This window comes from Sus scrofa, chromosome 12 (genome assembly GCF_054392235.1).
Source record: "Sus scrofa isolate SSC_HxYL_T2T_F1_AM1 chromosome 12, Sscrofa_HxYL_maternal_Yorkshire_Landrace_v2.0, whole genome shotgun sequence".
In the NCBI taxonomy this organism is placed as follows: Eukaryota; Metazoa; Chordata; class Mammalia; order Artiodactyla; family Suidae; genus Sus; species Sus scrofa.
This window is the reverse complement of record NC_139394.1, coordinates 5433282-5449978: the sequence shown is the minus strand read 5'-3', so window position 1 is coordinate 5449978 and position 16697 is coordinate 5433282. Positions and strand designations below refer to the sequence as shown.

The 16697-nt window shown below is 54.1% G+C and overlaps 1 protein-coding gene across 7 annotated transcripts in view; it reads right to left on the bottom strand.

Moving 5' to 3' along the window:
- Positions 1 to 479: 479 nt before the first annotated feature.
- SRP68 (signal recognition particle 68) overlaps positions 480 to 16697 on the bottom strand; it is a 35257-nt gene continuing 19039 nt past the window's right edge. For 2 of the 7 annotated variants that reach the window (XM_084983646.1, XM_005653867.4), the window contains exons 9-16: positions 11498 to 11596; positions 8679 to 8743; positions 5849 to 6005; positions 5103 to 5197; positions 3776 to 3905; positions 2189 to 2264; positions 1696 to 1748; positions 480 to 1268 (exon numbers count right to left, since the gene is read on the bottom strand). In XM_084983646.1, the coding sequence (XP_084839772.1) occupies positions 1041 to 1268; positions 1696 to 1748; positions 2189 to 2264; positions 3776 to 3905; positions 5103 to 5197; positions 5849 to 6005; positions 8679 to 8743; positions 11498 to 11596 (903 nt within the window). In that variant the 3' untranslated portion in view covers positions 480 to 1040. Of the gene's footprint in view, positions 1269 to 1695; positions 1749 to 2188; positions 2265 to 3775; positions 3906 to 5102; positions 5198 to 5848; positions 6006 to 8678; positions 8744 to 11497; positions 11993 to 12258; positions 12456 to 16697 lie in introns of those variants that run through there. The other 5 variants (XM_084983647.1, XM_084983649.1, XM_084983648.1 and 2 more) reach the window with 5 other exon arrangements.

Here is a 16697-nt window from a genome sequence, read left to right as displayed (position 1 = left end):
CGTGGCGCAGCAGAAAGGACCCAACTAGGATCCACGAGGAAAGTTTTGATCCCTGGCCTCACTCAGTGGGTCTGGGATCTGGCGTTACCGTGAGCTGTGGTGTAGGTCACAGATGAGGCTTGGATCCACGTGGCTGTGGCTGGGGTGTAGGCCGGCAGCTGCAGCTCCAATTCGACCCCTAGCCTGGGAACCTCCAGATGCCAGGGGTGTGACTCTAAAAAGCAAAATAAGTAAATAAATGAATGCAAATTCTTTTAAAAAAAGACCAAAGAAAAAAAGAGATAAGGAAGGAAAGTGAAAAGTGATTAAAATATAATGGCATCCAGACCCCGCAGCTTGGGAGTCTTTAGGCACAGCGCCTCTGACACTCTTACCCAGCATCAGACAGACCCAGGCTGCCGGAGCTCAGGATCCAGGGGGCCGGAAGCCCGAGCAGAACCGGGACCGGCCGTGAGGGCATGTAAAGAATGGGCACAGTACCCAGCATCTTTGCCTTTTAATATAAGATTTGTTTTCATCATTTCTGAGGGTAACATATTTCTTCTAAAAATAGAGCTCTTTGCTTGTTCGGAAACGTCTTCACTTTCACTTGGAGGGAGGGGAATAAGGCTGACTGTAATTCTGGGGCGACGCTGCAGTGTTTCCCAGTCATGGGCAAACTCCTCAAGGGGGCCTGGACGCTCGCAGCAAGGCTGAGTTCATTTCACATCCATGGTACTGAAGCAACAGGACAACACATTCAAGTCCCCATCCGTGCCTGGCGGGGCTCCCCACCAACATGTCACTGACCGCGGGCGCAGGGGCCCCGCCCCGGGAGGTCTGGGGAGGACCCCAAACGTTTACAGAAGCCGACAGGGCGCCCCCCAGCACAATGGTTACGAATGGAAGTGTACACCGCACGAGACACAGGAACGCAGGGCTGAGCCTGTCACACTCCCGCCCTGGGCCAACGCAGACCTGGATTTAACAGACGGACCCTGCTGGCGTTTCTCCCAACACAGACCCAGCGTCAGGCTCCCCTGCCCCCAGGAAGAGCCTGGTTAGCTCCTGAAGCCAAAGATGCCCTTGATGTATCCGGCGAGGCCGCTCTTGGTCTTCTGCTCCAACTTGTCCTCCAGGGGTGGGAAGGCCACGTGGTTGAGGGCCAGGTCAAAGAAGAGGGGCTTGCAGGGGACGGGCTGGAATCCCGGCGGGAAGTGCACGAGGTTGGCTTGCTTGGTGACGAGGGAAGGGTCCAGGCAGAAGGTCTCAAACCGCTCCACCAGGGGCTGGAAATCAGATCAAAGGCAGAAACCCCAACGTCCGTCACAGCCTGGACATCGCGACGTGTCCAGCCCCCAGTTCAGAGCTCACGTGTGCCCCCCACAACCCCTAACCCCCCGTGAGGGGCTCTCACATGCCCAGTTTATAGCCGAGAGTCACTGAAACCTGGAGAGGCTGAGAGAGGTGGCCCGGGACTGGGGCACGGGCCTGTCAGAGTCGGGGCTCCCAGGCACAGCAGGTCCCTGGCCTCACTTGGGACCATCTGGATGACACCTAAGAAACCGTACAGAGGCAGCCTGCGGGGCCTGAGTAAACGGAGGGGGGAGCGGGGCGTGTCCTGAGGAATCGAGGGTCCTCTGGGCTTCCAAGGGGCCCACATTCCTGGTCTGTCAGGAACCCCTCAGGCCCTCAGCAGCCGCAGCCCAGACTCACCTTGTTGTCCTTGACTTGGGACGAGGTCTCCGTTTGCTGGGGGTCATTTGTATCTGAAAGAGTCACAGGATTCAGTAAGAACAGCGACTCGACACAACGGACACGAATGAGGACCTATGGCAGGTCTGGTTCCAAACCCCGAGGGCAAAGGTGTGCGGGGAGGGAGCCTCTCTCTCCCGAGTCCAAACCCGGCAGAGAATTGGCACAGGTAACAACGCTAAACCCCGGGACAAGGCCGTGACCCCAGTGAAGCGAGCCCGGCTAAGTGCGAGACACCAGCAGGCGGGAGGGACCGCTCACACAGCAGCTTCTCTCAATTCTTCTGCTCGACTCAGTGACTTAGCGCGGCAGATGCAACGGCAGGAGAATATTACAATCTTACGGATTAACCACAACAACCCCTTCCAGTCTGAAAACAGCGGCATGGGGGCAGGAGCAGAGGGCAGCAGCGCGGCAGTCTGGGGACGCGGCGGCCAGGACGGCAGGTGCTCACCCAGGATGGCGGCCGCCTGCAGGCAGCACTTTTCCGACCTCACTTGCGAGATGAGCTCCAGCACGTCAGGCAGGTCCTGCAACAATCGGGAAAACGCAGACGCGTGAGCACAGCAAACGGACCTGGGTGGCCCTGCTGGGATGTTCTCGGGGTTTTAGACTTTCAAGACGGCTCTCCCTATTTAAAAGAGCACACACACAGAATGAGCCTGTTTCAAAGAGGGCAACCTATGCCGCGGCTTCAGTGACAGCGTGTGGAGATGGTGACGACTGGACGACACCAGCAGCAAACGCATCGGACCCGACCCGCTCTGTTCCAGGCACGGCTCCGCGCGGTTCGCCAAGTGCGAGTTCCCTCGCCGCGGTCGTCTGCGGGGTCCACACCTGCCCTTTACAGGCGAGAAGACGGACGCCCAGGGCGGCGGCAGGGCAGGGATCCAGGGCCCTACCCCGCGACCCCGCCCGCCTCAGCCTCACTCGGCAGAACTGGGGACGATCAGAGTAGGTCTGGGTACTGGGAAGCCCTCACGCCTCTTGTCCCTGTCACCTCCCCCGAACCACCCGGCCCGGGGGGTCAGATGAGCTCCCGTAAACCTTGCCTCTGTCCTCTCTCCGAGACAAACCGTCCCCACGGGTCTGCCTCCACAGTCCGCCGGCACCCCTTCCGCTGATCCTGCCACACGGGTCACCCCACCCTCTGCCCACGCCCACCTCCCACGGCCCCCTCGTCGTCTCTCCTCCTGTATGCGGACGGGGCTCCCCCAAGCAGGTCTCAGGGCTGTGGCAGAACCACAGGCCCTGGGCAGGTCTCTCCCCACCCCACCCCCAAGCCCGTGCTGTCCCGGCAGACACAGGACGCCAACGGCAGACCCAGCTGCTCGCATACTGGCTGTGACACCATCTGTGACAGTAACCTTAGCCCGCTTCTCCCAACAGTCTCCACTCGTCAGATGCACAAGGATTCCCTGGGCGAGGGCTTTACGACTCTCTGTATCCTCACAGCCGTCTGCAGCTTCAGGTCCGTAAGACAGACCGGATCAGCATGTAAGCCTCGATATCCACATACCCGAACCGCCAGGGGTCTTGCTAAAAGGCACTTCTGGACTCAGTAGGCCTGGGGCAGGGCCTGAGAACTGGTGTTTCTAGCCAACTCCCCAGTGCTGCTGCTGGTCAGGCACACTGTGTGTGGAAAGGCTGCACCAGTGGTTCTCAGCTTGGCTGCGGATTAGAATCACGGAGGGGCCATGAGAAGCCCCAGTGCTCAGACCAGATCCCACTCCAGTCAGAACCGGCATCTCGGACGGCGGCACCCAGACATCCACCTTTTAAAAAATCTTTTCAAGTGACTGCAACACGCAGCCGGTCTGAGGCAAGGACTCCAGGGCGGTTTTAAGCAGAGGAAGGCTGTCCTCCTTAGAACCTGAGCTCTCGGGCCCGGAACACGGCCAGGAATCACCGCCTGCGGCTCCCAGGCACCCGGGACTCACCCCGCCCCACGGCTGACAGGGCAGGACCGGTCTGAGAAGGCGTCGGAGCCTCGCTGCACAACCGCTCAGGGCTTGGAAGCAGGGGGAGGCCGAGGGCTCACCTTGAGGCTGTTCTTGAAGGCGCCGGCATCAGAATTCACTTCGTCTGCATATTTCAGGACCCTGTCATACAGGACAAGGGCTTCGCTCCACTTCTTCACCAGCACGTAGGACTGAGCGATGAAGAAACATCTGACGCGGAAGGAAAAGGGCCACAGTGTCCTTAAGCGACAATCACCCAAGATCAAGGCTTTCCTCGCTGTTTAGGCCAACGTGTGGAGCTCCTTAACCCCGGGGTCCCTGCCCGAGACGGGAGATCCCGCCACTCTCCACGTCCAAGTGTGCAGGCTTCTCTGCTGCCTCTGCTCCCCCATCAGAGGTGACAATGCGGGTCCAAAGCTGACCCACTGTCTTTTCCCTACTGGCTGACTCTGTGAAGATGGCGGTTCCTAAAAGGCACAGGGAGGGAGCCGGAGGCAGGCAGGAGGCAGGGATGTTGCCCGGCTGATATAAACCCGCCGCTCGCTGCCCACACAGGTAGGTCACTACTGTTCATCTCTGCTTAACTCCTTCTCTCTCTCTTTTTTGTTTTTTTGCTTTTTAGGGCCATACCTGCAGCACAAAGAGGTTCCCAGGCTAGGGGTCGAATCAGAGCTACAGCTGCTGGCCTACACCACAGCCACAGCCACGCAGGATCCGAGCCATGTCTGCGACCTACACCACACCTCACGGCAACGCCAGATCCTTAACCCACTGAGAGGCCGGGGATGGGACCCGCAACCTCATGGTTCATAGATGGATTCATTTCTGCTGTGCCATGACGGAAACTCCTGCTTATCTCGTTCAAAAACCAACCCCAGAGAACGAAACCTCTTCCTAACAGAAATTACTCCACTGGGATCTGCAGGGCCTGAGCGCTGCAGGCCCCTGACGGGAGCCAGAGAGCAGTGGGGTGCTGGCCAGGAGAGGAAGAGCAAAACCACGCCAGGCTCCCCGGTGCTGTTCCGTCCCCTCCCCTTCTTGCCAGTCCACTCCCACGTTACGCACGGGAAGCCGAAAGGCTGCGCTTTCTCCCAGTTCAGTTCAGGTGTCCTGAACCAGCTGCTCTGGTTCTAATTAACGCCTTTCCCAACACTTGTCCCTCGGTCCCCGGGAGGAGGGAGGAAGCGAAGATGGGTATCATGTGTCCCCAGCTCCCCAAGCTCTCCACCGACCAACGCTGCACTGGAAACTCCCAGCCACACTCCCAGGCTTCCCTTGAGCACTGGCCTGACTGCCCTCTGATCACACAGCCCGGGACCCAAACTTCCAGGGGAAGGGACACGTTCCCAAGGCCTCCAGAACCAGCGGGCGGCGGGAGAGAGCCCTGTCTGTCCCTTGGGACCTTACCTGTAAGCCTTGTACACCAGAGTTTTGAGGCCTATTTCTTTCTGGAAGGCTCTGTCCTCTTCTAAGCCAGGAAGCTGGAGCAATTCCACCAGATTCTGCACAAGAGACGCAACAAGAAAACTCAAAGAGAGGAGGCCTCACAGAGTTTCTGACAGAGGACTTTTAAGAACAGACGTGGACAAAAACAAAGCACCTAGGCTCCAAATGACGGGGAAAAGCCTGTGAGGAGTGACACGGCAGCAGCCGCACCTGGTGTCACCTCCACCCTCCTGACACTGAAAGCCTACTTGTCCTTTATCTTTCCGCCACACCTCACTGCCCTCAGAGGCTCCCTGGACCCTCTCAGCCAGAGGGGAGCTCTCCGGCTCTCAACTCACGTCGCAGACGGCCCACCCGTGTGGCACCTGCACAGACGCCTTGCTTGCATGCAGGGGTCAAACAAGCTCACGCGCCCCTAAGCTCCTGGGGGCCGCAGCAGTGTGGCAGCAGGTCCCAGGATGCTCCCCAGCCCACGGGGGACCATCCTGCACGGGAACACCTGTGGGTTTACTAGCGTCTACACAGCAACACATCTGAGCATCGGGCTCATGGGCGGCTGAACTGGTACGAGAACAAGACCTCTCTGTCTTTCAGCAAGATGCTAACAGCTCCTGGCTGTCCCAGCAGCTTCGCTATGCAACACTCAGCCATTCTGTGTCCAGCACACACACGAGACGGACTCTGCTTTCCCAGCCCTCCAGGGTCACCTGCAGGATGATGTCATAGAGCCGGATCAGGTCCTGGGGCCGGGGGGAGCGCTTGCCGTCATCTTCCGGCTGCTGCTGCAGCAGCGCCTTCTGCAGGCCTCTGGCCATGTTCTCGTTCCGCTTGATCGCTGTCGACAGCTTGATGTAAGTCAGGTAGCTGGAATGCAGCACATGTCAGCTCAGACTGTGCTCAGGGAAGCTGACGTTCCCAGAGGCGCACTGGGCCACGAGCTGGGACTGACCAAGGGGAGTGCGGGGGTGAGGCCTGGGCCTCAAGCTCCAAGGGCCCTCAATGCCGGCTGCTGTTCAGTGGCTAACGTGCAGGGGACCCATGTGAGACCTTACACGAAATTTGATTTGAGCTTGAATTACATGCCCTCTGTATCTTTTCTAAGAGCCAGAACGCTTACAGTGAGGCCCACAGCTGATGAGCTGCAAGGGTGCAGAGCTCCCACTAGAAAAGGCAGAGTCTTTAACAGGAGTAGAGGGACAAGGGTCATGAGACACAGGAGGGAAACCTCCAGTGAGACAGAAGAGGGGAAAAGAGCAAGCTGGAAGAGCTAGACTTTGTAGGAGGAGAAAACTTCAGAAAATAATTTTCAAAGAACACAAATGAGCTCTTAGAAATTAAAATGGCATCAGATAAATCAACTATAATAAAAATTTATTTTGAAAAATGGCACCAGAGGAGATGCTGCCATGGCTTCGTGGTTAACAACCCTGACTCGTATCCATGAGGACACAGGTTCGATCCCTGGCCTCGCTGGGCGGGTTAAGGATCTGGCGTTGCCATAAACTGTGCTGTAGGCTGCAGACAGGCCTCGGATCCTGCGTTGCTGTGGCTGTGGCGTAGGCCGGCAGCTACAGCTCTGATTAGACCCTTAGCCTGGGAACCTCCATATGGCCTGCACCCTTTTAGGGTGCGGCCCTAGAAGGACAAGAAAACAACAAAAAAAACATGGCATCAGAAATGAGGAAGCTTGCGCAGGAGTCAGATGGGAGGTCAAGAGAGCTCGGGGTGTGGAGCAGGAGCAGCCTGGGTGAGGGAGGGCTGTGGGGAAAGTGGTAAATGCTGCCCACACCCAAAGATCAGTGTGCACAGGGCATGTAGCGCCACGGAGGCAAATATCAAAAGAACTGGTTAAAAGAATCAAAAGCGTCTGCTTCTGAGACGTGGGAGGGAAGGTCAGGAGGTGGATTTCCCTAAAAATCAGACTCTCAAAACAAAGTAATTATTATTCAGAGCGGGACAGGACTCTAGAGCCAGCTCTGCAGAGTTTTATTAAAATACAAGCCCCTCCTGATTCCTGACTTCAATCTACCCCAAGCTGGCCTCGGACCCTTGCTGGACTCATGATCTCGACACGAGCTCCACGTGGAGGTGGGAGGACGGGTCCGAGGGCAAGGGGGCTTCACGCTGTGCAGGTCCCCTGAGCCCTGCTGAAGCTCCTGCGTCCCTCAAGGCTGGGAGGCTGACCAGCCGCTGACTCCGCCTCTCCGTGGCTGTGAACTACTAGGTGTCCCCTGGCCAGCCTTCTCCCGGGGCTGATGAACCAGAAGACTAAGGGCCGCTCCCGCTCGGTCCTGGTACGCCTGAGTCATCTGGCACCACACCAAAGTCCCCAGGAACGGAGACTAGGGGAGGGAGAGGAGTTTCTGTGGTTTTGTTTTTATTTAAAAAAAAGGGAGGGAGCAAGAGAATGACTGAAAATATTGCAAGGTTTTGCTAAAGAAATTACAAACAGTCTGAGAAATTAAACTTCGAAGGTCACATGGAAAGAGGATCTGATGGGAAGTGGATTTTATTTCCCTTCAGGAAGTCTGAAGAGTGTCACTCTTCCTTCCTTCTTTGTTCTATGAAACAAAATGACTCACTTTCAAAACACTGAGGTGATGATTCTAAAGATGCATAGGCAGAGCGAAGGGAGGGAAAGCCTGGGGGGGACTTGCTCCACCAGACCCCGAGGAGCGTGACAACTCCGCAGGGAGTCAGTGCGCTGGTGTCCGTACAGACAAGTGCACCCGCAGGGCAGAGGAGCCCGGAAAGAGCCCACAAGGAGAAAGCGGGCCGCGTGCCCGCAGAGCAAACTGCACACTGCGGCAATCCCTCATCCTCACGGAAAAAGGTGAGCTGGATCCACGCCGCACTCAAAATTAAACTCCAGACGGAATTAGACTGGAGTTGAAATTGAACTTAAATGTAAAAGGGGTAACTTGAAACACTGGGAACACAGAGGAGAGTGGGCCTAGGAGCCTGGCATGGGAGGGAGAGTGGCTGGCTCTAGAGGCGGCAGGGGAGTTCCCGGTGTGGCACAGCGGAGGTGACCAACTAGTACTCATGAGGATGTGGGTGCGATCTCCAGCCTTGCTCAGGGGTCCAGGGTCCGGCATCGCCGTGACCTCTGCTGGAGGTTGCAGAGGCGGCACGGATCCCGCATGGCCCTGGCTGCGGTGTGGGCTGACAGCTGTAGCTCCGATTCGACCCCTACCCCGGGCACCTCCATATGCTGTGGGTGTGGCCCTAAAAAAGCAAAAAAATAAAAAATAAAATAAAAGATAAATAGGAGAGGGGCCGGAATCAACATGGGTGGGGCCACAGGGAGCTTCAGAATTACTGGTTGTATTCTAGTTCTTATCCTGCATAAAAATTTTGAATTATACACAAGAATATACAAATGCAAACCTAGATGATAAAACGTGCGCAAATGCATTCGTACTGTCATGTGTACCAACCAACGTAAACCGTAAGGTATATAAACACTACGGATACTCTTTTGCTCCCAGGTCATACCAGACCATGTCAAAAAGGAGAGAAAACAACCACCCTTACCTGTGCAGGTACTGAAGATTAGACACCTTCCCCGACTCGCCATCAAGGGGATAGTCTCTCTGTTTCTGCAGAAAGCGAAACAGTAAAGATAAACCAGCTGATCCTATCCCTGGCTCTGCCCAGCTCACTCACCGCTGTGGTCCTCGCAGTGCCCTGGGGCACAGGCAGGGTCTGATGGTGAGGGGCACATTCCTGAACCACGGAGTCACTCAGCTGCCCCTGGCATCGAAACACCAGGTCTGAAGAGGAGAATTCAGAGTAACAGCCAGGAAGGCTCCCTGTCCACTGTGTCCAGGGTGCAGGCCCAAAGCCTTAAGGCGGACGGTCCTCGGCTCCATTTTAGGACCTGTCTTAGACTCATGTTCTATGCCTGTGCCAGCAGCTCCTGCCTCTGTGGCTGTTGGATGACGGCCCCCAAAGCTGTCCACAGCCCAAGAGGAACCTGTGAAGATGTTACCTTTCACTCAAGAGGCCTCAGAGATGCGATGAGGTTAAGGATCTCCAGATTAGCCTGGACTCTCCGGGTGCCCCCCCCCAGTCCCAGGCTCCCGAGAAGAGGGAGGCAACAGGGTCAGTGATACAGAGAAGACTGGGCCTGAGGCCGCGGTCAGACAGGAGGGAGGGCGCTCTGCTGCTGCCTGGAGACGGGGAAGGGGCCACAGGGCAAGAAACGCGGGTGGCCTCGACGAGGAGGAAAAGGCACTCTCTGCAACACTGGGGACGGAGTCTCCCCTGGAGCTTCCACAGGAACGCGGCCCTCTGGACTCGTTTCAGCCTCCCAACCTCCAGAAGTGTGAGATGACACATTTGTGTCGGTTTAAGCCACTGCACTTGTGGTAATGTCACAGCAGCGACGGGAGACCTCACTATCACTAAATGCACCGCGTTCCATGACGTGTCTGCTCAGAACGCAAAGCGACTGACAGAGGCTGAGGCTCGGCACGGACCTGCTGAACGAATGAAGGGACGTTTGCCACGCAGACGGCAGCTCAAAGGGAGGAGGAGACAACTGACTGTGGCCCAACATGCACTTCCTGAACTACAGAGGGGCTGTGGCAGAGGACCCAAGAAAAAGAACTGCTTTTAATATGCTTGTTATCGTCTTAGGAAAAACAAAACAAAAAGACAAATAGGAAACAATACAATGCTGGATTAACTATCAAACAAAAATTAGAGCTGCAAGTACAGACAGTCAAGAAACGAGACACATGGGCTAGGATGGCGTAGGCGGGCTCCTCACTGATGGGGAGCCATGAGCTGCAGCTTGAAAGCCGGCCAGAGTTGGGACAGGTGGAAAGAGAGGAAGGAGCAGCCAGGTGTGAGGAGAAGGGAAAGACAGCAGTATAAGGAAGGTGAGGACAACAGCTTGAGGCAGACGACTCAGAGGGGGAGTTCCCACTGCGGCACAGCAGAAACGAATCCAACTGGTACGCGTGAAGATGCGGGTTCGACCCCTGGCCTCCATCGGCGGGTGGGGGATCTGGCGTTGTGGTGAGCTGTGGTGTAGGTTGCAAATGCGGCTCGGAACCTCAGTTGCTGTGGCTCTGGTGTAGGCTGGCAGCTGTAGCTCCGATTTGACCCCTAGCCTGGGGACTTCCATGTGCTGCAGGTACGGCCCTAAAAAGCAAAAAAAAAAAAAAAAAAAAAAAAAAAAAAAAAGACAATGACTCAGAGGGAAGCAGCCACTCACAATGGTGGAAACAGAGGACTGAAAGACAGGGGCTCAAGGAGTCGGAAATGTACCTGATAGACCAGCGGGGTCTGACGCAGGACACACAACCCTCAGAGTGGGGCAAACACAGAAAACGACGTCTATTTATATTTATCTCAAGTCTAAAAACTTCATTTTAATGCATTTTATATATCACAAATCAAGTGAATAATAGGGTATATTGTTTATAAATAAACGTATCAGAGGTTAACTTGGGGGCTGCTTTATTACGAAAGTTTAGAGAGCACTGCTCCAGGACCTCAGCAAGCCACTGGGCTTTTCATAAGCAGAGAGTGAAATGGAAACTAAAAAGATTCAATCTGGGAGTTCCCGTCGTGGCCCAGTGGTCAAGGAATCCGACTAGGAACCATGAGGGTGCAGGTTCGATCCCTGGCCTCGTTCAGTGGGTTAAGGATCTGGCATTGCCATGAGCTGTGGTGTAGGTCGCAGACGCAGCTTGGATCCCATGTTGCTGTGGCTGTGGTGTAGGCGGCAGCTACAGCTCTGATTAGACCCCTAGCCTGGGAACCTCCATATGCTGCAGATGCAGCCCTAGAAAAGGCAAAAAGATAAAAAAAAATAAATAAAAAGATTCAATCTGTTCTTCTGGCAAAAATGCCTGGAGAAGCAAAATGAACTTAAGATAGGAAAAGCAATCAGGAGACCTTGATGGTAATCCAAGCAAAATATAAAAGGCTCACTAGAAACAGGTGGGATGGACAAGCAGCCAGAAAAATTACAAAGGGAGAAGAGACAGGGCTTGTGGTAACAGCGGAGAGAGACAAAAACGGTTCGGAGCTGCTCCGCCTGGACGCCCGGATGAATCACAGTGATGTTATTTAAAAAAGGGAGCACGGGAGAAATCCACCCGGAGACACAAACTTCAGACCTAAGGCTAACAGGCAACAGAGAAAACCATCAGGAGACACAGGATACAGAGCAAAGACTTTCGCAACCTGGTGGGGCCCAGAAGAGGCTGCCGTGGTTATGAGCCAGTCACCACACCTAAAGCCAGCGGGGGCTGCGAGTCGGTGCCCCTAGAAGGCGACACACAGACGAGGAGGAGCCCGGCCCAGAGCAAGAGCCGTGGCTCCGCTGACAGTCCTACCTGGTCTGGCTTGAGCTCTTCGCGAACGGCCTGGATGGCGTCCCGACACTCGCTGAGCATGGACTCGAACAGCCGCTCCTTGGTTTCTTCGCTTTCAGCCTGAACCAAAGCAGAATGTGAGACAAACGTCCTCGTGAGTAACCCGCAGTGTCCCATGCAGGAGGGCAGGACAGTGCTTCAAGGCTGCCCAGGAGACCCCCAAAGACACCCCCAACCAGAGGTCACGGCAACTGCTACTGTGCTCCACCGCGTGAGATTTCTCTTATGGCTCATCCCTTATTTCCATGGAAATTATATACATCGATGTAAAGCGAACATACTGAAGAAACAGCCGTATAACTGATCTGAAACTGTCAGGCAACAGATGCTTTAATTTTTTTCCTATCAAAAACTTTTCTGGGAGTTCCTGTCGTGGCTCAGTGGTTAATGAACCAACTGACTAGTATCCATGAGGACAAGGGTTTGATCCCTGGCCTTGCTCAGTGGGTTAAGGATCTGGCGTTGCCGTGAGCTGTGGTGTAGGTCACAGATGCAGCTCGGATCCCATGCTGCTGTGGCTGTGGTGTAGGCCTGCGACTGTAGCTTCAATTTGACCCCTAGCCTGGGAACCTCCACAAGCTGCAGGTATGGCCCCCCCCAAAATTTTTTTTCTACGTTCCTCCAATGCCTCTGCTCAGGACCTGCACCTGGCACCCCTAGAGCGGTCTTACAGACTAGATTTGGGCACTGCTACCTCACACTGAAGCACAGCACACCAGAAATTTCTTTATTTATTTATTTATTTATTTTTGTCTTTTTGCCATTTCTTAGGCTGCTTCCGCGGCATATGGAGGTTCCCAGGCTAGGGGTCTGATCGGAGCTGTAGCCCCCGGTCTACGCCAGAGCCACAGCAACACAGGATCCAAGCCACGTCTGCAACCTACACCACAGCTCACGGCAACACCGGATCCTCAACCCACTGAGCAAGGCCAGGGATCAAACCCGAAACCTCATGGTTCCTAATCGGATTCGTTAACCACTGAACCACGACAGGAACTCCCAGAAGTTTCTTTTCCTTGGAGTACAACTCCACAGTTCTCACCACAGAAATTCTGCACTCAGTCCACACGGCTACGCTGAGAAGAGTTTTAGGGCGAGGCTGACCAGCTCGGGATGACAGTCTCTGCAAAGCTCGGGCGTCACCCCTCTGCCCGCCAGCGGGATAAGGCCAAAGGTGACTCATTAACTGAATACCTGCCAAACCACATTATCATCCCAAAGAATCCGACTGAGCAGGTGGGAATGGGCGAAGGGCAGCAAGGGGATGAACCTGTGTTACCGGCAGACCGACTCTGACGTGAGCACACCAACATTCCCGGGACCGTGTTTGACTTTCCGCAGAAACTAACACACAATGTGATCTCTTGACAGTCAACTGACCTCTGAGACAGCCCCAAAGAAAGCCCAGGCCTGCCAGCCCCTCTAAGAGGTGCCTGCGAGGAGCTGAAAGAAAACCCTTTTCTTCCCTTAAGCACTCTTATGCTTCTCCCAGATTCCAGCGTGTAAAAAACTTCCTTATAAGTTACCCACTCAACTCAAACATACCTGACTATTTAGAAGTTACGCGACTTTCTTGTTGTTGCGGAACTTAGGAACAAACAAGGAGCCCAGCTGTACGAAGGCAAACGTGGCACCACTAACGCCCTGAGACCTAGAGCAGTGCTGTCCACTCGCACGTTCTGTGATGGTCACATCCCTGCCTTGTCCAACAGAGGCACCAGCTACCTGTGGCTACCGAGGCCTGAAATTTTAATCAATTTCAGCCACTGTGTGGCCAAGGGCAGCTCTGGAGAAACACACTCCACACAAAACACTGTTAAACAGGTCAAGTTAGCAAGATTCTTCATAATCACTTAATCCAACTGCCACATCGCTCACAGTGCAGCTCTTTCGGAACGGGGCCGCCACACAGTCAGCAGCTGGAATGACAGGAGCAGAGACCTGGCGCCACCCACACACCCAGAGCCACGGCGTGAGCAGGCAGGATGACCTCCAGCACAATCCAGCAAACACGCCACCCACACCCTCTCAAAGTGGGTGGGGTTCAGGACCTGAGGCGATGGGTGCAGAAGAAAGAGAAGAGGGAGCTTGGCTTTACCAGCTGCACAGGACCTGTCTCTCTCATGGCGAGGGTACATGCAAGTAAAAAAAATCAAGACGATGCAAAAATGCTAAACCTCCTTCCCGCCAGGTATTAGCTTCATTTTCCTTGAAAGAGGAAAGCTCTGCATCAAGGTACTGACTGGAAGCAAACGTTTCCTCTGCTCCCAGAAAATTCTAACTTCCATTGGGAACGTCACAGGAAGTCTTAAGGCGCAGAGAAGTCAGCTGCCTTTTCTAACAGCACCCGGCGGCGCGGCAACGCAGGGAACACCATCCTCTGGGGCAGACCTGCTTTCAAGGCTCCCAGGCTGGGCAAAGAGTGCCCACGCACGAGCGTGTTTTGCTCATCATACTCTTCTTCCATAAACCACCTTGGAGGCCAAGACAATCCTGAAAGGACAGCGGGACAAACACCTCTCGACACGCGTGCAGTTTCCTCAGAGGCTACCCGCAGACGGCTCAGGCCTGCCACTGAGCCCACAGAGATGGGCTCCCAAACCCAAGGGGCGAACCGCCTGCCTGAGGGTTTGCGCTCTGCTGGGACCCGCGCCCAGGTGCCTACGACAGAGAGACATCGTCAGCCCAGAAGTAATGCGAAACTGGATCCTGACAGACAAGCTCTAGATCGACGCTCAGGAAACCTCCAGCACTCTCGGAGGGGCTCTTCTACAGCCTCAGCCACGTCTCCAGGCCGCCTAAAGCCAGCTGCCGGGGTCCTGTCCGGCTATCAAAAACAGAGCTCCCAGATGGTTTTATTTTATTTCATTTTTAGGGCCGCACCCACAGCATAAGAAGGTTCCCAGGCTAGGGGTCCAATCGGAGCTGCAGCTGCCGGTCTACACCACAGCCACAGCAACGCAGGATCCAAGCCGCGTCTGCGACCTACACCACAGCTCAGGGCAACGCCAGATCCTTAACCCACTGAGCAAGGCCGGGAATCGAACCAGCAACCTCACGGACACTATGCCAGGTTCATAAACCTGCTGAGCCACAATGGGAACTCCCAGATTGTTTTCCCTTGTCTACAAAAATTGCTGGAAGGCGGTGGTGTGACTGAGAGACAGGCAGGCGAGTCTGACCACGGTCTCTGCCACACCCGTAGGAGAACCAGGTCTCGCTCGGCCCACTGAGGTCGAGGAAAAAACACACTGATACGGAACAAAGGAGGATACAAATCTCAGTTAAAAATAATTTTTAAGAAAGAAACAGAGATTATCTCCCTTCCAGTCAAACATTAAAATATTATCCAAAGACAAAAGAGAAAAAGAAAAGAAAAGATCACCTGTAACTTGGGGATAAGAGTCCTCAAACCTGCAGGTACTTTAAACCCACTCCCGCCCCAGCTGCCTAACATCCTCACACAAGGCAACCGTCAGTGACAGTCTGGGTGGGATCAAGTGTTAACAAAGCAAGAGAGAGAAATCATAAAGTAAGACAACATCGGAGTTCCTGCTGTGGTGCGGTGGAAATGAACCCGACCAGGAACCATGAGGACGCAGGTTCGATCCCTGGCCAAGCTCAGTGGGTTAAGGATCCGGTGTTGCCGAGAGCTGTGGGGTGGGCCGACAGCTGTAGCTCCGATTCGGTCCCTCGCCTGGGAACCTCCATGTGCTGTGGGTGTGGCCCTAAAAAAAAATATATGAAAAAAAAAAAAAAAAGTAAAACACTATCAAAGGCCTGAGGCCCCAGAGTTTTGGGTAAAGAAAGGAAGGATTTTGCAGCTGGATTTCTGGCAGCTGATTGAGCCTCAGCTCCAGTCTTTGCAGTTTAATATTATCTCCCTGAATTATTTCTTCCTTCCATGCTTTTCAGTAAACTGCTGTTCTACTACTTAAATGTCATAAAAACCTTGACAAGTAAGCAAGAAGCCGGGGCTGCCCAAGTCCTGCATTCCAGTGCCCAGAGGGTGGCAACCACCACCACCAGCCAGGTTAGCAAACAGGGCAACGAAAGCCCGGTCTCTCTCAGACAGAACCCTCGGTTCCCAGGGCAGAGAACAACCCAACACAGTCAGGAAAGCTGCCACCACCTGACAGTGGCACCAGGGAGCAGGTAGTTCTTCCAGAGATTAGCCTCAAACGGCCAAAGGGCATCTTTGGCATTTAATAACCCATGGTTCACTCAACTCGATATACGTTTAATCAGCCACAGCGCTAGGCCTGACATCTAAGGATATGAGTAAACTTTATTTGACACTGAACTTACACTGTTTTACTTGCTGGCTCGGTCTGGTGTATGTATGACGTAGCACATGGGGCACGGAGCTGTTTTTTTTTTTTTTTTTTTTTTTTTTTTTTTTTTTTTTTTTTTTTTTTTTTGTCTTTTTTTTTGCTATTTCTTGGGCCGCTCCCGCGGCATATGGAGGTTCCCAGGCTAGAGGTCCAATCGGAGCTGTAGCCACCGGCCTACGCCAGGGCCACAGCAACGCAGGATCCGAGCCGCGTCTGCAACCTACACCACAGCTCACGGCAACGCCGGATCGTTAACCCACTGAGCAAGGGCAGGGACCGAACCCGCAACCTCATGGTTCCTAGTCGGATTCGTTAACCACTGCGCCACGACGGGAACTCCCGGAGCTGTTTTTAATGTTAAAACCTTAACGGGGAGTTCCCATCGTGGCTCAATGGTTAACGAATCCGACTAGGAACCATGAAGTTACGGGTTCGATCCCTGGCCTCACTCAGTGGGTTAAGGATCTGGCACTGCTGTGAGCTGTGGTGTAGGTCACAGACGCGGCTCAGATCTGGTGTGGCTATGGCTGCAGTGTAGGCCAGCAGCTACAGCTGCAATTCGACCCCTAGCCTGGGAACTTCCATATGCTGTAGTTATGGCCCTAAAAAGACAAAAAAATTAAAAAAAAAAACAAAAAAACCCTCAATGGGATTCCCAGGATTTATACACATTTTCTTTGACTTATCATTTCTGAAAGGTCTCCGATACTCAAGTGATTGATCCTAATGCACTGTACGATCCTTAAAAATCATAACTGTGATTAACCAGTACATTAACCAGGACTTAAGAGGAAATAACGTGACAGATTCTACAAACATTAAACTGA